The sequence below is a fragment of the Empidonax traillii genome, unplaced genomic scaffold, assembly GCF_003031625.1.
Source record: "Empidonax traillii isolate 1590-97213 ecotype Southwest subspecies unplaced genomic scaffold, ASM303162v1 scaffold493:size717247, whole genome shotgun sequence".
Classification (NCBI taxonomy): domain Eukaryota; kingdom Metazoa; phylum Chordata; class Aves; order Passeriformes; family Tyrannidae; genus Empidonax; species Empidonax traillii.
The window spans coordinates 229,689-251,463 of NW_020955686.1; the positions used below are offsets into that span (position 1 = coordinate 229,689).

Sequence of the window (21,775 nt, forward strand, 5' to 3'; positions counted from 1 at the left end):
AATGTATGTACTGCATATACTGCTGAGTCAGGAAAAGAAGAACTTGAGGATGAAAACATGTAGAATATAAATTTATGTTAATGGCTAAGCATATCAGAGGTGATTAGACACTCTATACACATACTCTGTTACAAAGCAAAGTGAGGGCAAGGTGCATGTAGTCATTAAATTATAGTTTGCACCATGTTATTTCTCTTAATAGCTGAAAAACTGAGGCTATTTTGTTCACCCCTAAAACACATCTCAAAATCTTATAACAAACTTCAGGTGAAAAATCTTGCCGATACCCTTTGAATTCAATAAGGAATACTTAAACAGAAGCCCATTATAATGAAATTTATTTAAAATCTTGAGCACACCATATTTGTAACATTTTAGCACTTTCCAATGAGATGTTTACTGTATATTTCTATAAATTATGCATTCATTGCATAAAACTGCATTCATTTATCTATCAGCATACTATATAAATTATCACAAAAACAGATGAACCAACAAAAGATTCTTGAATACATGTAACATTGCTGGGCTGATAATAGCAGTTATAGCTTATCTTCACGGTAAGCAGCTCTAAATGAATCCCGCTTGAATTCATTTAATTAAGAAGCTGAAAAGAAAGAAAACATGTTTAAATGCTGCAAAATGCATATAAAACACAGCACCACAATTATTTGAAAATAATAAACAAGGACTTCAAAACATTAATTTGAAAAGTCATTTGACATTTGTGTAATAATCTCTTAAGGTTTTATATCCCATTTAATAATTACTAAGCAAGCAGGAAAGTTATCAAATAAAACATGAGTGATTGAAACTTAAATTTGCCTATTTAAAAAAATTAAGAAGGAAAACACTCTTCAAACATCTGTTCTCTTTAATCAAGTTCTGCATTTGCTCTTACTACTTAAAGTGAGAGATCTCTCCCAGGAGAGGTTTCAGGTTTATTTAAAACCTTCCTCCTTTACTGCTCAAGTGGTCCCAGAGTGGGAAGGCTATATAGCACTTGGCAAGGCTGTGTAGGGTTGCAGACTCTTCTTAGTATTTTAATACATTAAGAAGTTTCAGATGACATTGTTGCGTTTTTTACCCCTGGAACAAAACTTTGTGTTTCCAAAATGCAGATATGTATTGCGTGTCATACCTTTCTAAGTACTTTACCAAGTCTCATACTACAGACTAGGGGTATGAACACAAAAGCAATGAACTACTGAACAGCAGTACTGCCTTTAGCTTCACTGCGAAGGTCTTTCAACTCCTTACAGACATGCAACGGGCTCTAGCATACACATGTAGTAATTTCATCAGTTTTCCACTCATGCTATAATTAATTAATGGTTACAAAACAAATACAAGTGCCATAAGCTTAAAAGACTGTATCAGTATAAAGATGTTCACTGCTGCAAAAAGCTGACAAGCTCATTAGGCAAGACACACAAACCAAGGCAAAACAGATGGCAACTGGCTGGGTGCTAGAGGGTGAAAGGATTAATGAAAGGGAAAAGCTAGCAAGAACAACTAACTGCATGAAGAGATGAATTGTAGGGTGCTGAGTGGAGAAGTAGGAGAATGCTGAGCACATGAAACTAAAAAGATAACCCAGGTTTAGGATAGATAGGTAAGGCCATGTATAGGAAAGGAAATGAGAGAAGAGAGAGGACTACTGGTAGGGAAAAAGTTGGAGGGAAGAGTGGGGAGAGCTGAAGATTACAATAATCAGAGAAGTAGCACTAATAGGCTTAAGAGGGGTGAGGGACAACAATATAACTGTAAGGAAATATAAATACAGCAGTGTCATTTTGGATCAACATGCTACTATCTACTGTTCCTTACTTTCTGTCTACAAGGAAACTGCATCTTTAGTAGCTAAGAGACATGATACAGAATACAGGATAAGAGAAGCACTGGAAGTTACAGATCAAGCTTAAGAAGCTAGATACACAAAGAAAGAAAAAGCTGAAGGTGGAAAGCTGAAACAAATCACGTTCCATCTGAATATGAGGAAAAACTTCCGAATTTCGAGGATGACAGAGCAATGGAATAGGTTGTCCAGAGATAATGTGGAGTCTCCTTCTCTGAAGAAACCTGCCTGGATTTGATCTTGTTCAACCTGCTCTAGGTGAACCTGCTTTAGCACAGTGGTTGATCTCCAGGTGTCCCTTCCAACCCCAACCATTCTGTTACTCTAAGATTATGTGGAAATTAAAAAAAGCCAAAACATCGTGAAAAATCATAGAGTAGCCACAAAGAAAGAGATACAGTGTGGGCAGTTTCTGAAAAATCTAGAATAACAAATTGGACAACGTGTTTGATAGATCTACAAAAAGAAAAGAGAAAATGTTTCCTTATGCAAAGCAGTGGGAAGTAGAACATGAAAAGCTGGCCAAACTGTGCCATTCCAGACATTAATTAGATGGAAAGGGGTAGAAATAGGTAGGAGTAAATGGCAAAACTGTAAGATTTACAGGGAAGACATAAAAGCAAAAAAGAGGCATTTTTAATGGTGGTAATCTCAGAAGGAAGGCCCTACCAGAAGAGAATCCAAACTATTGGCCACAGGAAGAAGCACGTCCTTCCTAAGAGGTCTGTTGCAGGTCCAGACACCTAGAATTCAGAACTCCCTTTCTTTAAAGAATTAGAAATCAACACAAATGTCTGCAACTGACACAGAAAAGAACGTGGAGGTTTGTGGATATTCATGAATTCAGTGTGCTGTTGGATATTTTACATGAACAGAGAAAACCAAAATGTGTTGGCTTTCATTTCAATGGGCAGCTTCTTTGCTTAGAACTGTTTAGCCACATTAAGAGTAGAAGTATAGAAAATGCTAAATGTAAGATGCTTTGTTTTGATAATTGTGTATTATTGTTTTCCTGTCTTTTAAAATAATCCAGATTTCTGCCATTTTGAAGAAAGCAGCCAATTTTGCTGGGCACGATAGACCAGAATATGGATCCTGATGTTTATCAGAAGTAGATTTACCTTTTCATAAATTTAAGGTGAATCAATTGAATTGGGCATGAAATCAACACAGAACATCTAAAAAGTTGTTAGTAGTGTGCTCATGTTTATTAATAAATTTAATTTTAGATGTCTGCAAAGACTATTTGCTCTACGTAGTAATATTTTACCATTATATTTCCAAGAAACAACTATTCTATTTTATTCACTTGCATTTAATTTCAATGGCTTTATATTACACAACTGAATTGAAACTAATTTAATTATAATGAGGGTAGACAGGTCTTATGTACTGCATATAGTGAATGTGAGGAATGCTCAAGCTCTGGGGCACCTTGCAGTTTGTCTGCTCGTTTCATTGACTGTCCTCTAAAAAGTGAATGAATATCTCATGTCTGACTTAATATTTATGGGTTTTTGATGAAAATAAGGAAACTTTTATTTATCATGCTTTCTTGCAGCTTAGTTCATTTTCTCTGCTAGTCAATATAGAATATGTATTTTCCATTCCATCAATACATAGTTTAGAAGGCTGATTATTTTTTACAGTTTAACTAAAAAAATTTCTACATTACTCTTGTAAATAATACTGAAATACAATGGTCATGAAGGATAATCTGGATAACAAAACACTCAACTGGAGGTACTAAAAATTTCTGTCAGAAGCTTCTTAATGTAAGCTAATTAATGAAAACTTACGAAAACTTTGAATTTTCAGGTGTTTATTTCATTTAATTTGAGGTTAAAGCAATAAATGATAACATGGTGACCTGTCAGATCTATTTAAAGCATCAACAATAATGAAACTGCTATAAGTTTTATTCAGAAAATAAAGCAGGGCAGAAGACAACACAGGACCATTAATTAGTTGCAGCCAAAGCTAAAAAAAAAAAAAAAAATCAAGAAACTCTTTTTAACATCAGTAAGGCGTGGATAAAACTTCTGTCTGCCCTTTCGAAGAAACCAGTGCTACAAAGGTTTACATGCCTAACATTCCCTGTAATACAATACTGTGCTAGTGTATTGGAATCTTCTATTTTATTCTTACCATCCTTTCTCGTTCTTTTTCATATTCTGTGTGCTTTTTGAGCTGAAACTGCCTTAAGTGAGGTTTCCAGAGAGCCCTCCAAGCTCTTTCTTGATTAGCAAAGCTAACTTAGAATTCATGCTTTTGATTTATAGTGAAAAAGACTCTGTTATTCCCATGTGTATTAGTTGACAGATGAAATTCTGTGTTGATATAATGAAATTGTATTGCTCAATCACTGAGTATCTGATATGTAATATATCACCCATTTAATTTAAATACTGGGGTGAGAAGACTTTCAAAAAAAATTCTCTCAGATATATCAAACCACTTGTCTTATACAGAAAGAATTATAAAAGGGAGAATGTTCAACAGTATAAAATAAAATTATTGCATAATCTTTCAACAGCAAATAATAGCAATTAAAATGAGAGTTTTAGCAAAATGAAAAGTTTCATCTAGTTTCTACAAAAAAAAGGTAAATTATTGCAGGTATGAAAAAGCCCTGCCATTGCAAAAATGGCTCTAGCAGAGAGCTTTGTGTTTGCTCAGTGAGTAATTTTCATGATGACCTCCTGTGCTGTTTTCAGATGGGGTAGAGTTAATTTCCTTCACAGTGGCTGGTGTGGGGCTATGTTTTGCATTTGTGATGAATACAGGGTTGATAATACAGAGATGTTTTTGTTATTGCTGAGCAGTGTTTACACAGAGCCAAGGCCTTTTCTGCTTTCCATACTGCCATGCTGGTGAGGAGGTTGGGGTTGCATGGGAGCTTGGGAGAGACACAGTTAGGACAGGTGACCCCAACTAACCAAAGGGATATTTCACACCATGTGACATCATGCTCAGAGGGGAAGGAGGAGAAATGGGGAGACATTTGGAGTGATGGCATTTGTCTTCCCAAGTCACCGTTATGTGTGATGGGGCCCTGCTCTCCTGGGAATGGTTAAACATCTGCCTGCCCTTGGGAAGCAAGAATTAATTCCTTTTTTTGCTTTGCTTGTGTGTGCAGCTTTTGCTTTCCTTATTAAACTGTCTTTATGTCAACCCAAGAGTTTTCTGGTCTTTGCCCTTCCAGTTCTCTCCCCAGTCCTACTGGCGAGGGAGTGAGCAAGCAGTTGTGTGGTACTTGGCTGCTGGCTGCGGTTAAGCCATGACACCTCCGCTTTGTGTCACCTTTCCTATTCCAATGCTTTACTGTATAAGGGCATTTTACCGGCATATTAATTAAACAATTTTTTCCCTAAGCCTAGCCTTCAAGAAGAAAATTCTTTGGAAGAAAGAATCAAATACGAATTGGAAAATGTCTGAAGTGGATCAAAAAACTGTAAACAAAATACTACTATCCCCTCCAACATACATGCCCTCTAAAGAGGACCTTATAGATCTGTGCTCATATCTAGCACTCCTCAGGACACTTTTCTGTTTATCACAGAAATTAACAATGACAATGGCATTACAGGATCAAAGAAATGACAGAATGCCCAATACTTTTATTTATGCACATTACATGAGGAAATAGCAGTCTTTCTCCAGTTTTTGACACCTGCTCTATGTTTATCCAACTCTGTTTTGATTTATCTTCACTACAGGGAGGTCACTGCAGAAAAGAGGATGCCCAGCAGGTTGTGTTACAGTTTCACTTTTTATTGATGCATGATTCTTCACAGAGGACTGACTTGCTTATTCAATGCCAGAGAACAGAAACAATTTAGTACATCTGACTTCTTTTTTTTTTGAAGTAGGACAGTAAAGTTGATGCTTGAGGTCATGCATATAGCATTAAAACAATTTCAGTTTTCTTTAACTGCTGCTTTAGGCATGCCAACATAAACTCTCTTTTTTCCTGACAGATCATTAGTATGCACTGCTGTTAGGGTTGTTAAAGGCAACACTTTACTAGCCTGAGGACAATTTATCACATAAAGACTGATGGTTTCAAGGTGAAATCTACAGCCAGTGAAAGTAAAAGGACAGACATATTTCACATCTTAAGATATATCTACAGTGGGATCAACAGAACTTTTTGGAAGATCCTAAGGAATTTAAACAAAAAGATTAATGCATTTTAGCATATTTGACTGAAGTAAAATGCAGGATACTAAATTAAAAGGGGAAAGAGAGAATGACAAAGTTTATATACTTGGTCCTCTTTAGTGTTTTGTGCATCCATTTCATTAAAATTCACAAGAACTATGCACAAAATCAAACAGGCTTCTCTAAAAAACACCTTGAAATTGTGATGAAGATGACATGGTTGAGACCACTGAAGTGTCAAAGAATCAACAGTATATTATTTTAAATAATACAACAGAAAATCAGGTCAGAGCTACGCAAGAGACCAAAAGAAACATGGAAGATTTAACACTGGAAAGGACCAGATAACTAAATTACACATTTGGGAAAGTATCAAATGAAATTTGATAATAGCAGAGCACAAGGATCAGCTCTAGTGATGGTTTCCAATAATTCTACATTGAGTGAGGTTTTGAGATTGAATGATTAATTTATTCCTATGAAAACATGAAGAATCTAGGACAGACCAAGTAAGCCCAAAAGATGTCTCTTACTTGTGCAGAAGCAGTAACACTATAAAAAAACCCCCTGTATAACACTTAGCAGTGTTCTTAACACAATATTAAATGTTTCTCATGTATTTAGGTATATACAGTGTTCTTTTTTTATGAATTTACCCGATGGGTGTTTATGATTTGCAAGTTGTGATATTGAGTCCACTTATCTCCTTAAGACAGAATTTGGTTTATAGATCTAATAATTCTTTTATAGTGACAACATAATGTGGAACTATCTCATTTTAACAGGATTGTGATGAATCATTCTTTTCAGCACTGTCATGGATTTCTTTTATTTCTTTCTCAACCAGCTTTAACATACTAACAGGTGCACTTCTTTTTGACATGCATTGCATATCAAACAAAATTTCTGGAAGTTAAACTTTTAACAGAATTCAGAAGTTCTCTTTCTCTTCCTCTTCCCCCCGCCACCAATTCTTGAAGTCCTTTATTCTTAGCTTAGATACTATCAGCAGAGTACAAAATCTACATACGGCTCCAACTTCTGCTCGACATATCAAAGAAAAGATGTCTGCTATTTCACTAAGTACAAGATCAATTGTGGGGGGGAATTAAATCATTAAAAAAAAAAAAATCCACTCCACCCAATATTTACAGCAAACAGAATAGCAAGAAAAGAAGGAAAAATCATGCACTACTTAGAGTCATAAAGCTTGTAATACATGATACTACAAGATATGTAATAGACCTGAGCAATTAAGTCTGCAATAACATCAATGGTATCATGTTGGCATGCAAACTCACAGAGCATACTAATGTTCACAAGTTACTGTTCAACCCCAGACATCCTAGGTATCATACAGCAGCCAGAAAAACCCTGGTGCAAACATTCATAAAAGTATGGAAGGGCTGGAAATTGGCACAGACATATAAGCATGTTCTTAATAAGTGATATGAATATTCTTAAGATGAAAGAGCTAAAAATGAAACTAGTACAGCAGCCAGGTTCTATTTAGCAGATGTTAAACTGCATAGCAAGGAACACACCAGCATCACCAATTGCCTTTTCCGTTTAATAACCTTACTATGAGAAGAGGGAAGGGAGTTGAGACCATGAGTAGCCATTCTTTGGCAGTGATTCTCAAATGAGTTTTGAGCTGCAGATTAAGCTCATCACTCCTGTTTAAGATTTAAGCAGTTAATGGGAAGAATATCTCACTGGGAAAACTGGATCCTGTCTTTCACCCCAAGCTGAGCTAGAAGGTAATCTCCAGAGATGATGCTGAGAGGCCATAGAGACTATCCCAGATGGCAAACTACTAAATTCATATTGATGAAATTTTGCAGTATGATACTACTGGGCCCTTCACAGACCTCTTTCCTTAGTCAAAATTACTAAAAGTAGGAGCACATCTTCTGCACACACTGCAAGGGGAAGAAATTCCTTGTCTTCACTTTGATGTTATTAAATACTAAAACTAATCTGAAGCAACTTAAACTAAATGTCAATTAATTAGCATAAAGTGATTAACCTCAGTAAACAAGAAAATAGTTCTAAAGTCTTGCAGTAAAAACCGATAGAACAACTGTAATGTATTAGCTCAAACGTTAGATCTAAGTTGGCTTTGCAAGGTTGAATCCTTATTAGTGGAACATAACACAGAACATAAAGCTGGCTGTGGCACTAATCAAAAGGTCTAATCACAGAAATCTACTTTTCTACTTGTCAGACAAATTACAACTTTTTAAATGACACGTGTATATGTAATTTAGAAAAACTATAACCCTTTCTCTCCTCTGTGGTGTGGTTGACAAAAAAAGAGGGTATTTTTAGTGAAAAGTCATAGCTTAGCACTGTACACTGCTTTGGTGTCTTTGTTCTTCATCTTATGTACATCTTAGATATAAGCATACTCAAATAAATATCTAATAAAGCCTTATAAATGAGAGCATGTTTTCTTTCACATTTTCATGGGGCACTTCATGTGTCATACATCTGTGCTCAAACCCTTTTAACTGGTCTACATTAGAAGTCATGTTAACCAACATTAGCTTTCCAGCCCTTTTTGGTTTGCTTGAATTAATCACCATTTTTCCTGCTTCTTCCACCTTTCATTGACTTTATTGGTAAGGATTAAAGAGTGTTTACCTGAAAGCTATTCTTAAATTTATACAAAGCTATCACAATCTGTAAATTGAGAATTTAATGACAGATTACCTGTACGGGTACCCATGGTATTTGGAGCGAAATATTGACAACAGGAAGCTGAAGAAAAAGACCACGAGACCAAGGCCTACCAGACATATTACTGGAAATAAAATAACTTTATTAGCACATAAAACATTTTAAACTGGAATCTCTGCAAAGAATATCATTTATGTCAATTATTTGTAGGAATTTTGACACAGTTGAATACAAAAATGTTACTGCCTTGAATACTACTATCTTCTGACAGGATTTCAAACACATATGGAAATAATGTTTATGGTTATTAAGAAAAAATAACTTGTCAGGGTAAATGTATTTTCAAGAAAAAAAGAGCAGCAATTTGCAAATCAAATATATGTGGATGCAAACACCTTACTGCTGATAGTAGATTTAATAACCCTGTAAATTATACATATCAAGCAATGTCATTTCAGGTATTTACTTTTCTTTTTGAAAAAAAAAAATTGCATTTAGAAAAATATCCCTTTACTGATGGAATCATATTCTCTCTAGTCAACCATCTATGGCTGAAGTAACAGCAAAGACAGCAAGTGACTACTTTATCTAGTTATTAGTGATTAAAAAATTCACTGTTGTAAGTTCCCAGGCTGGGAGCCAAATCGCTTTTTACTCTTAACTCAATAGTAATATAAATCTTCAGGTTTTGAAGTTCAATAACAATGATGCAGATCTTCTGATAGCATCCTTTGAGCCTTTTTAGGCAAAGAATTAATTAACAAAGCAAATGCTTAAATTAATACATGAAATTTGAAAAATCTGTTGGCACCCTGTGGAATAATAGCATAAAACCTTTCTGATAGTAATAGCTTGCTCTATTGCATGTAAATAAAAATTTTTTAAAAAGGGAAAATGTTATAAACTGATGCATGTAACTCAGATACAGCTCATCTACATTAGATGTAGTGAGCTACTCTGATTTTAAACGCTTCTCTTCGTATACTACTCATACTTTAGCCAAACCTTTGCTATTTAATTGCAATATTTATGCTTCAAAAGTGTGCTGCCTTTGAGCAAAGGATGAGCAAACAGGAAGCCAAGGAAACCGACAATGATGCATTTTTTCATTAAAACTGACCATGTGGAAACTGACACATGTCAACTGGAATATAAAATTCCTACAGTTATTCTGAGAAAACTAGCCATGTACAAACTTAATAAACACACTTCATTATAAAAAAATCACCACTCACAAATATGATTTCAAAGCATGGATGAATAAATTGGAAACATGAACAGTGCAAGTCAGAGACACAGAAAGCATTCACATAAGGGCTACAACGAGCAGAATCTGAATTTTTACTGAAGTCCACTTTTATTTCACCATGTTCATGTTCACAGATCCAGATCTAAGATTATATTTCAACTAAACTCATATCATCTCCTCTGACATCAGTGTTAAAGCTAGATACTGTAAGACATTCAGAATGAAATTATACATCTACAGCTAATTGAAAAAGACTCTCAAATCACCATTGATTAGATCTCTAGCCAACATTCAACCAGTTACAAAACATTCTAAACTGCTTTTATAGAAAATAGTTGGCCAGTCTTATCTGCAATACTGTGTTTTACAGAGAAGAAGCTAAAGAACTGATCTCAAAAGAAAGGGGAGGCAGTGTAGCAAATCTGGCATCTTCCAAGTATAAGGAAGTTTGACTCAGGATAAAATATTTTCATCTTGTGTGTTTATGTACTTCACCGACAAAAAAAGATCTTGCAAATATTTCAAATGACAACAACATTCAGAAAAACATAAAAATTGCACTTCAGGCTAAAAATTCTTAGACATTACAGATTACGATATGTTCTGTACTACACCTACTGCTGGGTTTTCACCTTCCTCTTGAGACATGATACTGGCAAGAGTATCAAGTAAAAGCATATTCAAACTCCTTTGGATATTGTCATCTAAAATACCTAAATTAATTTTAAAAACAATGTTTTGAAACTCGTATTCTTTATGCCCTTGCTTTCAATGTAATTTCAATGTAATTAAAGAAAAAAAAGCATTTATGCAACTCTAAGTAGTGGAGATACTACTGCGTCAATCTGTACCTTGGCTGAGTATGCTTAGAATATTTTTTTTTCTGAATTCATGTGAATGTAATTTTATCAACAGAATTTTCATGCTCTCCTCTTTTCCACTCCAAAAAAGTAAGTATTGGTTTAAGGTAAAGACCTTCTGAGAACTTAATCAGATATTCACTTGCAATTTCTCAATTTCTTCTAATTGTCTAAACATTGCCTCAGCTATTTAGTACAACTTACTTCTCCTTTTCCCAACATCCCCTTTGGAGGTAGCAGCTTCATTCAGGAGTACCATTCCCATGGTGATAGCAGCATCTGTATTGCCATTGTCAAGGAAAGCAGCAGGTCTATGGGTAGCTCAGAAAGCTAGAAAGGTACATCTACAAACTAAAGCTTTCAAATTCATAAAAAGAAAGAAAGTATTTACATATAAAAACTGAATATCGCAATCTGTACTGTACCAATGCACTCACCTGTGGAAAAAATCTATAGTAAAATTTTTCATTGTGCATTCTAGATTAAAAAAAAAAGAAGGTTTGAAAAGCTGTAAAGTTATCAAGTAGGACACACAAAGTTTGGACAGCTATGGAAATCGTTACCAATATTTTACAATACTCTGTATATCTGCAGTAAAGGATTTCTAAAAAATGAAAACTGTAAGATCCTTCAATGCAATTGCACACAATTCATTGGTTATTTGACACAAATCGAAGCACTTGGACTGCTATATCTTCCTCTGCATTTAGATAAGACATTAGCTCCCTCTTTAGTGTCATATTGCTTAATAGTTTAGCAGAAAAACATCTCAGAGGCAAGTCCTCAGTCACTTTCAGTGTTTTGTTGTCTCATTATAACTGTCACTAATGTGAGCAAGTACATAACAATAAAACAGTTTAACTAATCTAGCAAGATCTTAAGCCATTCACTTAATTGTTTATTTGAAACTATATAAACAAAAAAGGAAGGTTAGTGCTGTGCATAACATCTGTTCGGAAGCAGGGAAAGCCTGTGCCATCCTGAAGGAGGAGTGAATCATGGGAGCTATTTCAGAATCACAATTTCAGGAAATCCGAACTTCACCAGAGTTAATAGATTCAAATAAGGTTGAAGCTTTAAGCATTATCCCAGGACTAGGAAGCAGGATGACTATCAATGTTCATATTAATATTTTTCATTTTAGAAATGTTCAAAATTAAACAAAAATGCTCAGACATCTGAAATTTCATTATGCAACTCTAATTAAGCTAAGCCTGAGCAAAAGGATTTAGAACTGTCAATGCTAACACAATCATACTTCATCAGAGATGAGCAGCCTGATTTAGGTTTGAGACTTCCAAATTTCATACATATAGAATGAGAGGAGACAAATAAACAATACAAGATTTAATAAAGCCAAAAATTGATGGTGAAAGACAATAGGCAACATCAAAAAAATATTATTTTTAACACCACTTCTCTGATACAGTCATCTACCTACAGTCCTAAATCAAACTCTAGTTAAAAGCAGATTAGTAGCCCAAATTACACTCCTCACACATGCACAACATATAAGGCTTAGGGTCACTCTTGAATAAATAGTTATGTTAGTTAATAGTACGGAGGCTTGTTACTGGACTTGACAAAATATTTTTTAAAAAAATTGCAAAATATTGGGAAAAAAACCCAACCATGGAATCCATGACACTGCAAATTTGGTGGGAAGGCAAAAATTACTTTCTAAAAATTTTGCCTGTCAAGATTCAGATTTATGAGCTTAGGGACTGGGAATCTCCTATGCTACTGCTATGCTTCAAGTAGAAGAAAGAATTGGAAAGAACATCATGAAAATCACTCAATTCTCTATTTTCAAATGTTACAAATGCATAAACATGAATTAACTGAGGCAATTGCCACAAGAAGGGCTGAGAAAAAATATTCTCCATGTATTTCTACCCTATTAAGAAAAGTCCCTAAGCATTATCTGTACTTTATTTTGCCAATACCTTGCTTGGACTTACAGTAGTGTTTTAGTCCTGACTTTAACAGTCACGGGGAAAAAAAACAATGCTGAGATGTGAGGGTAAGTCACCAAGGAAGTGTTATTTTTTGCAAAGGTTTTGAACTGCTTTGTAAATGGAATTTTTTTGCTTGATTATCTCATGCAATATCAATACATAGTGTGGTCCTTTGCTATTTCCCTTACATGGTTGCTTCTGAGAAATAAACCAACCAACCACGCACTAAAAACCTATCTGGCAGAAACCATTTTGTAACTTTGTTCTTATTTTTTTACCAGACCATGAGTTTAATTCATTTTTCTTACTACCAGGAATAACAGTCTAACAAAAGTAACTTGTTTGCTCTGCAACTGAAAATTCTAGATCTGTAACCACCCAAATTATGCTGGTTTTTTCCCTCTCTTTTGGAGCCTCACATCATTACCCCTAAAGCTTCCCTCACATTGTCACTTTTTGGTTTTGCTTCAGTTGTTGCTTTCTAACTTTAGTCATCATTGTTGAGCTTTCAGCCTCATTGGCTGCCTTTTACCTTCAATACTATCAGCTTCGTAGCTTCACACTGAAACACTGAGCACGGTACATGGCATAGCTTTCTGACCTGGAAGCAAAAATTCAACAGAGTTGTGATTTAAATAACAGTAGTTTTTTATCACAGAATACACAGCTTGTTTCTATTTTCTATTTTTAACTCCTGTTTCTAACATTCTACGTTTACCTTTACACTATACTGATACTCTACAAAACAAAACAACAGTCCTAGCTCTTAAAATAATCTTTTAGAGTATTATAATTCTCTAGCAGTGCAAAACATAAAATTTCAGCTAGTTGTTACTTCAACAGCTTTTCATGTGCCAAAAATGAGATGGCATCAAAAGATGTAGTTATTTTCCAATTCCTCCTTATCTGCCTCACTATGCATTATGAAACTATTTTGAAAAGACGAGGGGAGTGTGGCACTCAGATAAACCATGGCATGCAAATATTTTAAATTCAGATGTTCATGTTTTCTGATGAATGTTTCCCTCTGGAGAATTTTTTTTCTGCATAAGTCCTATTATGAAACTTTTCTAATTATTACACTTTTACATATGAAACTTCTGCTGTTCCCCTTTTCTGCTGATAAATGCTTTTCATCAGAACTGAAAATATATTATTTAAATAGTGCTATTAAAAAGGTTTTGAATTTTGATACATGAAGAACAACAGTTTTAAAGTAGGATGAAAAAGACAATAATCATCAAAATTTGTAAGATTATACAGAAAATGATCAGTAGTAACAGAGCATAATATCTGTAAAAAATAAAATCAATATGATTTTTCGGAAGTCTGAAAAAAAAACTCATACCACCAAATCCAAAAACAAACCTCAAAAAATTGTATCAATAAACTTCAAAATTACAGATATCCTACTAAATGAAACTGACTACTAGTAAATTTGGGATGCTTTTTATTAGCATACTCTAGTAGAAAATTTAATCACAGAATGCCCAAAAGGAAGAAAACCTGATCATCCCTGGTTTTATTAATTGATACATAATTTATATTTTTACTTCACACATTTAGTCCTAATTAGTAGTAAGTGAGGAGTGAAAGAAGGAGAGAAGAGAGATTGACTAGCACTTGGTTACTTTTGTGAAAAAAGCTTGGTGGTCTCATTCATATTCTGCTATATTTCTGCCAAGATTACAAAATCTGGCATTAGCATTACACACATAAAGAAACAACTACCTTTTTAGTTGCAGATCACACAGTTGCTTAATAACACATGAGCAAGAAAAACTAGAATGTTCATTCACTCGAGCCTGTGCTCAGTTTATTGTTACCTAAAATGAGGGAAGAGATTATCATGCAGACTTTTTAATCTTTTTTGTTTGTTTATTTGTTTTGTTTTGGTGAAGGTTTTGGTTGATTGTTTTTGTTTGTTTGGAGGTTTTGTTTGTTTGGGGTTTTTTTTTTTGCTTAGGGATGATGATTAGAACATGAGAAACTGGCCCCTTAAAAGGTGGGGCATACTTCACTGATAGAGGTATTTGTCTTAACCTTTTCCTACTAATACCTAAACCACTACAATACCTGATATAATTTCAAAAATACTGATCACATTACAGGTTCTTTATCTCAGCCATTTCCATTTGAATTTAATTTCTACTTACATTTGAAAAATTCAAGCAAAACATGCAAAACTCTAGTAATTCTATTTAGGAAATATCCTCCAGCTACATTGTGTTCTCAAAAACAAGGTATTAGCCTCTTTACACAGTAAGTGATTTTATTTTTTTTTTATAATGGATTGAATCATATAATGTTGAGAAAGGGAACCTTGAAGATCAATTTTCAATCCCTCTGCTGCGGGCAGGGACACCTTCAACTATATCAGGTTGCTCAGAGCCCCATCCAACCTGGCATTGAACACCTACAATATGTAACCTAAACCTACTTTCTCGAGTTGAACCCATTCCCCCTTATCCTGTCACTACATGCCTTTGTAAATAGTCTTGCCCCACCTTTCCTGCAAGTTCCTTTCAGGTACTAGAAGGTCGCAAATAGGTCACCCCAAAGCCTTCTGTTTTCCAATTTTAACCATCCCAATCCTCTCTCCTGGACTCGCTCCAACAGGTCGATGTCCTTCTTGTGCTGGGAACCCCAGAGCTGGATGCAGTACTTCACATGAGGTCGCACCAGAGAGTAGTGGAGGGGCTCCTTCTGATGCAGCCCAGGACATGATTGGCTTTCTGGGCTATGAGTGCACATTGCTGGCTCTTGCCCAGCCTCGCACCCACCAGCACCCCCAAGTCCTTCTCAGCCGGGCTGCTCTCAATCCATTCATTCCCCAGTTTGTATTGGTACTGGGGGTTGCCCCTGACCCAGGTGCAGCACCTTGCACTTGGTCTTGTTAGACCTCAGGAGGTTTTCATGGGTCCACTTCTGAAACCTGTCCAGGTCCCTCTGGACGGCATCCTGTCCTTTAGGTGTGGCAACTGCACCACTCAGCTTGGTGTCATCTGCAAATCTGCCGAGGGTGCACTTGATCGCTCTGTGTCATTAATGAAGTTATTAATGAATTAATAATGAACTAATGAATATAAAAAGTATGGTTCTGCAATGAAAAACATGTCTCATGGCTTCTTTCAAGACAGTTTTGCTTCAGTTCAGGAAACAATGAGCAATGACTCTGATACTCCACTTGCACTATTCAATTCTCACATCATAACCACCTCTCAGGGGATGATTCGACAGGCCTTGAGGGTTAAGGAAGGAGCACATTGAAGACACCAATTACTAAATGTCTCATCTCAGTGAAGAAGGATGATTCGTAACTTTTAAGTTGAGAAAGCGGAGAATAGTCTGAAAATTATCTATTTGAATTTGAATTTACGGATGAATTGTACTCAATCGAGATGTATTTCAGTATTTTTTTAATGGCCTGAAATACAGTTGTACCGATACTTAAAATAACCATGAACATTCTTTCTCTTAAAACTTTCTGGCTCCAGCTACATTAAACAGTTTTTTAAAAACTTTAGGAAGCATTACATGAGTCTTGGCACTGGAGTTCCCCTAAACTCCTTGAAATATGCATCTCACAACAGTGATGCAGCTGGAAGTTTGCATTTCAACCATTGAAATGCCAATAAAACTGAAACACTTTTTTTTAATCATTTTAACAGAGCAGAGAATCAACTTGATACTGATATAAAATTTTCTGTAGTGAAAATGTTGTTTATTATTAATTTGATTAGCTTCAGAGCCTGTCTTTCTAACCCACAGATAATTTGTTGATGCTTTTAGACACTTGAGAATGGAAAGGCCATATAAAAGCTTCAGAAGAAGAGAAAGATTAGGAACTATTTTAATTCAGCGGCAAAAAAGGAGCATAGACATACCTGATTAAGTTAGTGTTAAATCACTAATCAAACATTCAGGGGGTTTCAGCCTAATTTACATTCTAACTATTCATATTTAGGATCTGCTAAAACTATCTGGGGAGATGACTTTTACATTTATCATGCATGACCTTCTTGGTTGTGTAAATTACATTTGTGTGGTTTACCACTGTACAAATAAATACCTTTTCTAACTTTACTTACATTGTGTAATTCTTTTCTATAAATTTTCCTGCCTAGTGATATTCAAATCACAGAAGTATAAACATCTCCAAAACAGACTAATCTACAACAGTACTTTACTTTCCTTAATGTTAATCATACCAGAGATTCAAATAATTGAAGGACTTTTTTAAGAGCTTAATTTCTTAACTTCTAAACACAGATAAATTGCCTCAAACAAACTTCATTTGAGCTATTAATAAGTATATATAATTTTCTCTCACTATTCTAACACTGTATTACAAATATTTACCTTATTTTGAAGCACTTCATTTCAAACACTACACCTAGTATGGTCTCTCTCTCCTGTTTGTCAGCACACACTTAATACTTCTGTGTGGAAACAATATCTGTCTTACTTTCCTTAAACATCTATAAATATTTTTAAGAACATCACTCATTCTTTTTCTACACCATAAATCTTCATTAATATGACTCCAGGCTGGCTTTTTCCTTTCCTTCATCATTAAAGATCTATGCAATATAATAGATATAGGGGTTTTTTTAGCTGAATGCACTTGAGGACTACCCCATTTAATAAAAGCTATCTGTGGATCCAAAAGGAAAATGCTTAACTTTGGACTACTTTTCTGCATCTTGTAGCCATTCAACTAAGTAAATTTATTAACAATTATCAAAACCCAATAATATTATTAATTGAAGCCTAAAGAAACCCTTAAAAATGTCTTCAGACTGCGGTCAGCGAATACCTCTTGTTGTGTGGACTAGTGGTCAGCTATTTGCAAAAGGCAAATAATAATGGACCAACTTCCAGAGCAGATGACAGTTAAACTACCTTTGCAGGGGTCTGTACCTCCACTGGAAAATTTTAGAGTCAGAAACATAAATGCTTGAAAATCACTGAACAACACAATTGGTAATTTCATGCAGAGGACACATGCCATCTGTGAAGGTAGTTCACCAAATCCAGTATCCTGCAATTAACTGATGAAAGATTATGCAGTATATTGCACGCTGTGTTGACAAATGCCCAACTGTAAATTTAGGATCTCTGCAGATCTCTGTCACATTTAAGAGACTTTAATATCCTTCCTAAAGGATCATATTTTGAATTACTTTAGGGTCGAGCAGCAGGAGGCTGAGATAACACAAGGAAATTACTTGATTTTTTTTTTTTCTAGCTACTATCTCCTCATGTTTCATTATATTTAGGAGGAATCAGGCAGCTTCCAGAAGAGTCAGAATAGGTTACAAGGTTAACAGGCAGTACTGGTTGATAACGCAAGTAAATAATAGAAAATGTGCAGTATGTCGTGCTGCTCTGGACATTGATTTCCATAGTTAATTAGGAAGCATGCTTAAATATGCTATAATGTTGTGCATTTAGTTCTACCTTTATCCACCATGGTATTTTCTATTTTTTTCTTATCCTTAAGATCAAGCACACAATAACCCTATCTCACTGCTTCAGTTATCATCCTCATTCACTTTACCATAATCTCTGGGGAACACAATTAGATTCCATTATGCACAAGTAACATTCATTCTGTGGTAAAGTTTCCTTATACCATAGACATAATTAATACACAATTTAAAGTCACTCTGTAGGACAGGAAATGTCTTTCATTACAGGTGTAATTTTAATCTTACCATAAAGATTTGTCTTTTTCTTTGCAGTCAATCAAATTTCTTTTTCCTTTTCAATCAACATTTTGTATCCACTTACACAGCTCTCCCATTAAATTCTACCTTGGGAATTCAAATTAACAAACTGAAAAGACATTTCCATTTTTACTTAGGTGCATGTGTTCTATCAGCATTAACTAAGTTTAATGGTAATAATGAGAAAAATTATCAGGTTAATTATAACTGCCAATTCCTTTAAAAAGAGTTTGGATTTATCTCCTGTACAGTAAATACTTTGTTTAACAACTGAAACTCTTTTGATAATCAAAATATTTACTGTAACTTTCAAACTTACTCCTTAAAGTAAAGACCCACAGTTCCTACAAAAACCCTACATTATATTACATTTAAATCAGCTTTATTTCTCCAGGGAATGACATAAAAACTTGATGAAAATTCACTAGAGGTACTGATTAGTGTCTACCAAAGGGAGCAATAAAAGAATTGAAGAAATCTTTCAAATTCAACACAGCCTACCCAACATTACAATTTCTTATCTCTCTCCCCGTATCAGAGCAATATTTACAGCTAAACACCGCACACTCCAATGCCTTTTTGGTTATAACAGTCAATATACTTTATCTGTATTCAACTGTAGTTAATTACAACAGTAATACAGATTGTGCAGTTTACTGCACATTGCCTCTCTTAGACAATGACAGCTCTTCATTCCACAGTTCTCTCTCTTTCGTCTTTACATCTTCTCTAGCAAGAGTACTACAACATCCTCGTCTTTAGTTCCTCTTCTGTATCTCTCCAAGAATGTCAAACTACTCTGCGTTTCAAAAATTTTTATAAATATCCAATCATTTCTGCTCACTCCTATTATCTATGACCCCATTTCTGTCAAAAAAGTGTTGCAAGAATAGACATCAACAGCCTAGAACATCTTTTGCATGAGGAAAGAGTATAATTTTTTAACTTGGAAAAGAAGAAAGAGAAATATGTTTGGAGAAGTCTATAAAGCTCCAAATAGAAGGGAAAAAGAAATAAGAAAAAAAAAGGAGAAAGGACTATTTCCCATGACCTAAAGTCACACAGAACATTTACTGTGCAAATTATAGGCTAAAAAAATCCTAAAGGAACAACTGCATACTACATGAAGTTAATCCTGAAGATTCATTGCTACAGAATATTGTCCCATAATTAATTAAAAAAATTAAAAAGAAATAAGAAAGTATTAATTGGTGACTGGAAGCTATAATATTCTATTTGTTTGATCTGGCTCAAAAATCCCCGATTCTGGCTGCAGATTTTGTTTTGCCCAGTCCTTCTCTATGTACTCAACAGTCATTGCTGGACTAATATACGTGAATGTAAAATGATGGTAACTTGAGAAGATGCTAAATGTTATTTCTAAATCTGTGTGGCCGAATTAGATATCTAGCACATAATCAGATTGCCTTACCAGAACTGCTCACGTGAATAAAGTTATTTGTCTGTGTAAATTATGCCGTCATAGGGTCCTTAGAGATATTCAAACTCTTCAGAAGCAAAAAAACTTGTATTGCAGACTGCACAATGCCTAGCATGTTGATAACTCCACATAAGTTACTGCTTTTATATCATTTAACAACAAAAAATTCTCTTTAAATAAAATCTACTCCATGCTCTTATTTTAAATAGTTTTTCTCTGTGTAGTCTGCCATATTTACTCTACGGTAGTTATTCTTCCATTTCTGTAACGACTTTTTTCAACTTCTCTACTTCATAGGGAGATCCCTACATTGATATAATTCTTCAAAACTCCCCAAAATATTATGTGCGTAAATTAAACCCAGTTGCTTGAAGCACTGATTATCAAGCTGATATGGGGATAAACACCATTATGTATGTATGATATAACACTTCCTTCTCAATTGCAAATGATAACAAGGTTCTGTTGTTCCTGGGGAGCAAATCAAAACTAGTCAATTTGAAAGAAAATTGAAAGCAGATATTGAAAATTCCAGCATATTTTTGATTATTAAATACCACAAATACAAATTAAATTTGTACCGAACTCTTACTCAGTATTACTTTTTCTCTGGAAAGAAATATAAACATCCTTTCTTTTTAAAAAAGATGGTTTTTTTACCTTTCAATTTATGGTGGGAAGTGAGCTGTCATGCGGCATGAACAGAAGCAAACCTTGGCTTTTGTTTTATTCCTAGGCAATAAAAAGCTAAAACATAATGGATCACATTATTCCACCCCATAGCATGTTCTGTTCACTTCTGAATGAAAGCTTCACTGAAGACTCCACCAATTCTACAAAGCTGGCAAAAAAAATCCAAGGGGAAGCCAAAACATTATGTCAGACAACATTGTAATTCACAATGGAACAAGTCATAAACTGCAGTTTAGAAGGTTCAGACTGGAAGAAAAGCAACTTATGTCTGTAATTGCACAGAGATTATGCAGTCTCCATCCCTGAAGTTTTGAAACACTTGCACTAGATAAAAACAAGAAAGACCAGATCCAGTGTAAGTGATAGTCCTTCATTAAGTGGAAGATTGCAGTATTTGATCTTCAGAAGTCCGTTTCAACCAACATTTATACGATTTCCATGGTTATTTCCTGAAGTTAACTCTCCAACAAAAGAGGATGGGGAGCCAAATAACAAAACTGAACAGGAGTCATGTTGTTAGCATAACATAAACCTTTCACAGTAATAGCCTGGAAGTCACAAAAGTGTATAATAAAACAAGAATCATCATATCTTGGAGGTCTTTTCCAACCTTACTAATTCTATGACATCCATGTCTTTTCACTGTACTCTGCTACATGCTCATGAATTGCAGCCCACAGGAAGGGCTTATGTTGGAGAAGTTCGTGGAGAACTGTCTCCCATGGGAGTAAGCAAGGAAAGAGTGTGAGGAGGAAGGAGATGCAGAGACAACTGTGATGAACTGTCCATGATTCCCATTTCTATTACCCTTCTCTGATTATATACCTTCAATTAATTTCCCTGAGTGTCTTACTGTCCTTATCGTGACCCACAAGCCTTTTGTCACCTCTTGTCTCCCTTGTCCAGGTGAAGAGAAGAAGAGTGACAGAGCAGCTTTGGTGGGCACCTGGCATTTTGCCAGGGTCAACCCACCACAAGCGGCAATGAAGTTCAGCCTTCTTAGCAGTTCCAGGTGGGTACACTGTCTGTGTACTTACACCTGGTATGTAATCAGTAACACTGCATAGATTTTACTGAATTTAATTTTGCTTTATAAAAAAATTTATATTGAGTATCTGACTTCTTCATAAGTCCTTTT

General features: G+C 35.0%; 1 protein-coding gene across 1 annotated transcript in view; it reads right to left on the bottom strand.

Annotated features, from left to right (window-relative positions):
• Window positions 1-320: 320 nt before the first annotated feature.
• Window positions 321-21,775, bottom strand: part of TUSC3 (tumor suppressor candidate 3) — a 112,204-nt gene continuing 90,749 nt past the window's right edge. Inside the window, exons 8-10 of the mRNA XM_027896339.1 lie at window positions 11,018-11,092; window positions 8,738-8,828; window positions 321-607 (exon numbers count right to left, since the gene is read on the bottom strand). Of these exons, the coding sequence (XP_027752140.1) occupies window positions 592-607; window positions 8,738-8,828; window positions 11,018-11,092 (182 nt within the window). The 3' untranslated portion in view covers window positions 321-591. The remainder of the gene's footprint in view (window positions 608-8,737; window positions 8,829-11,017; window positions 11,093-21,775) is intronic.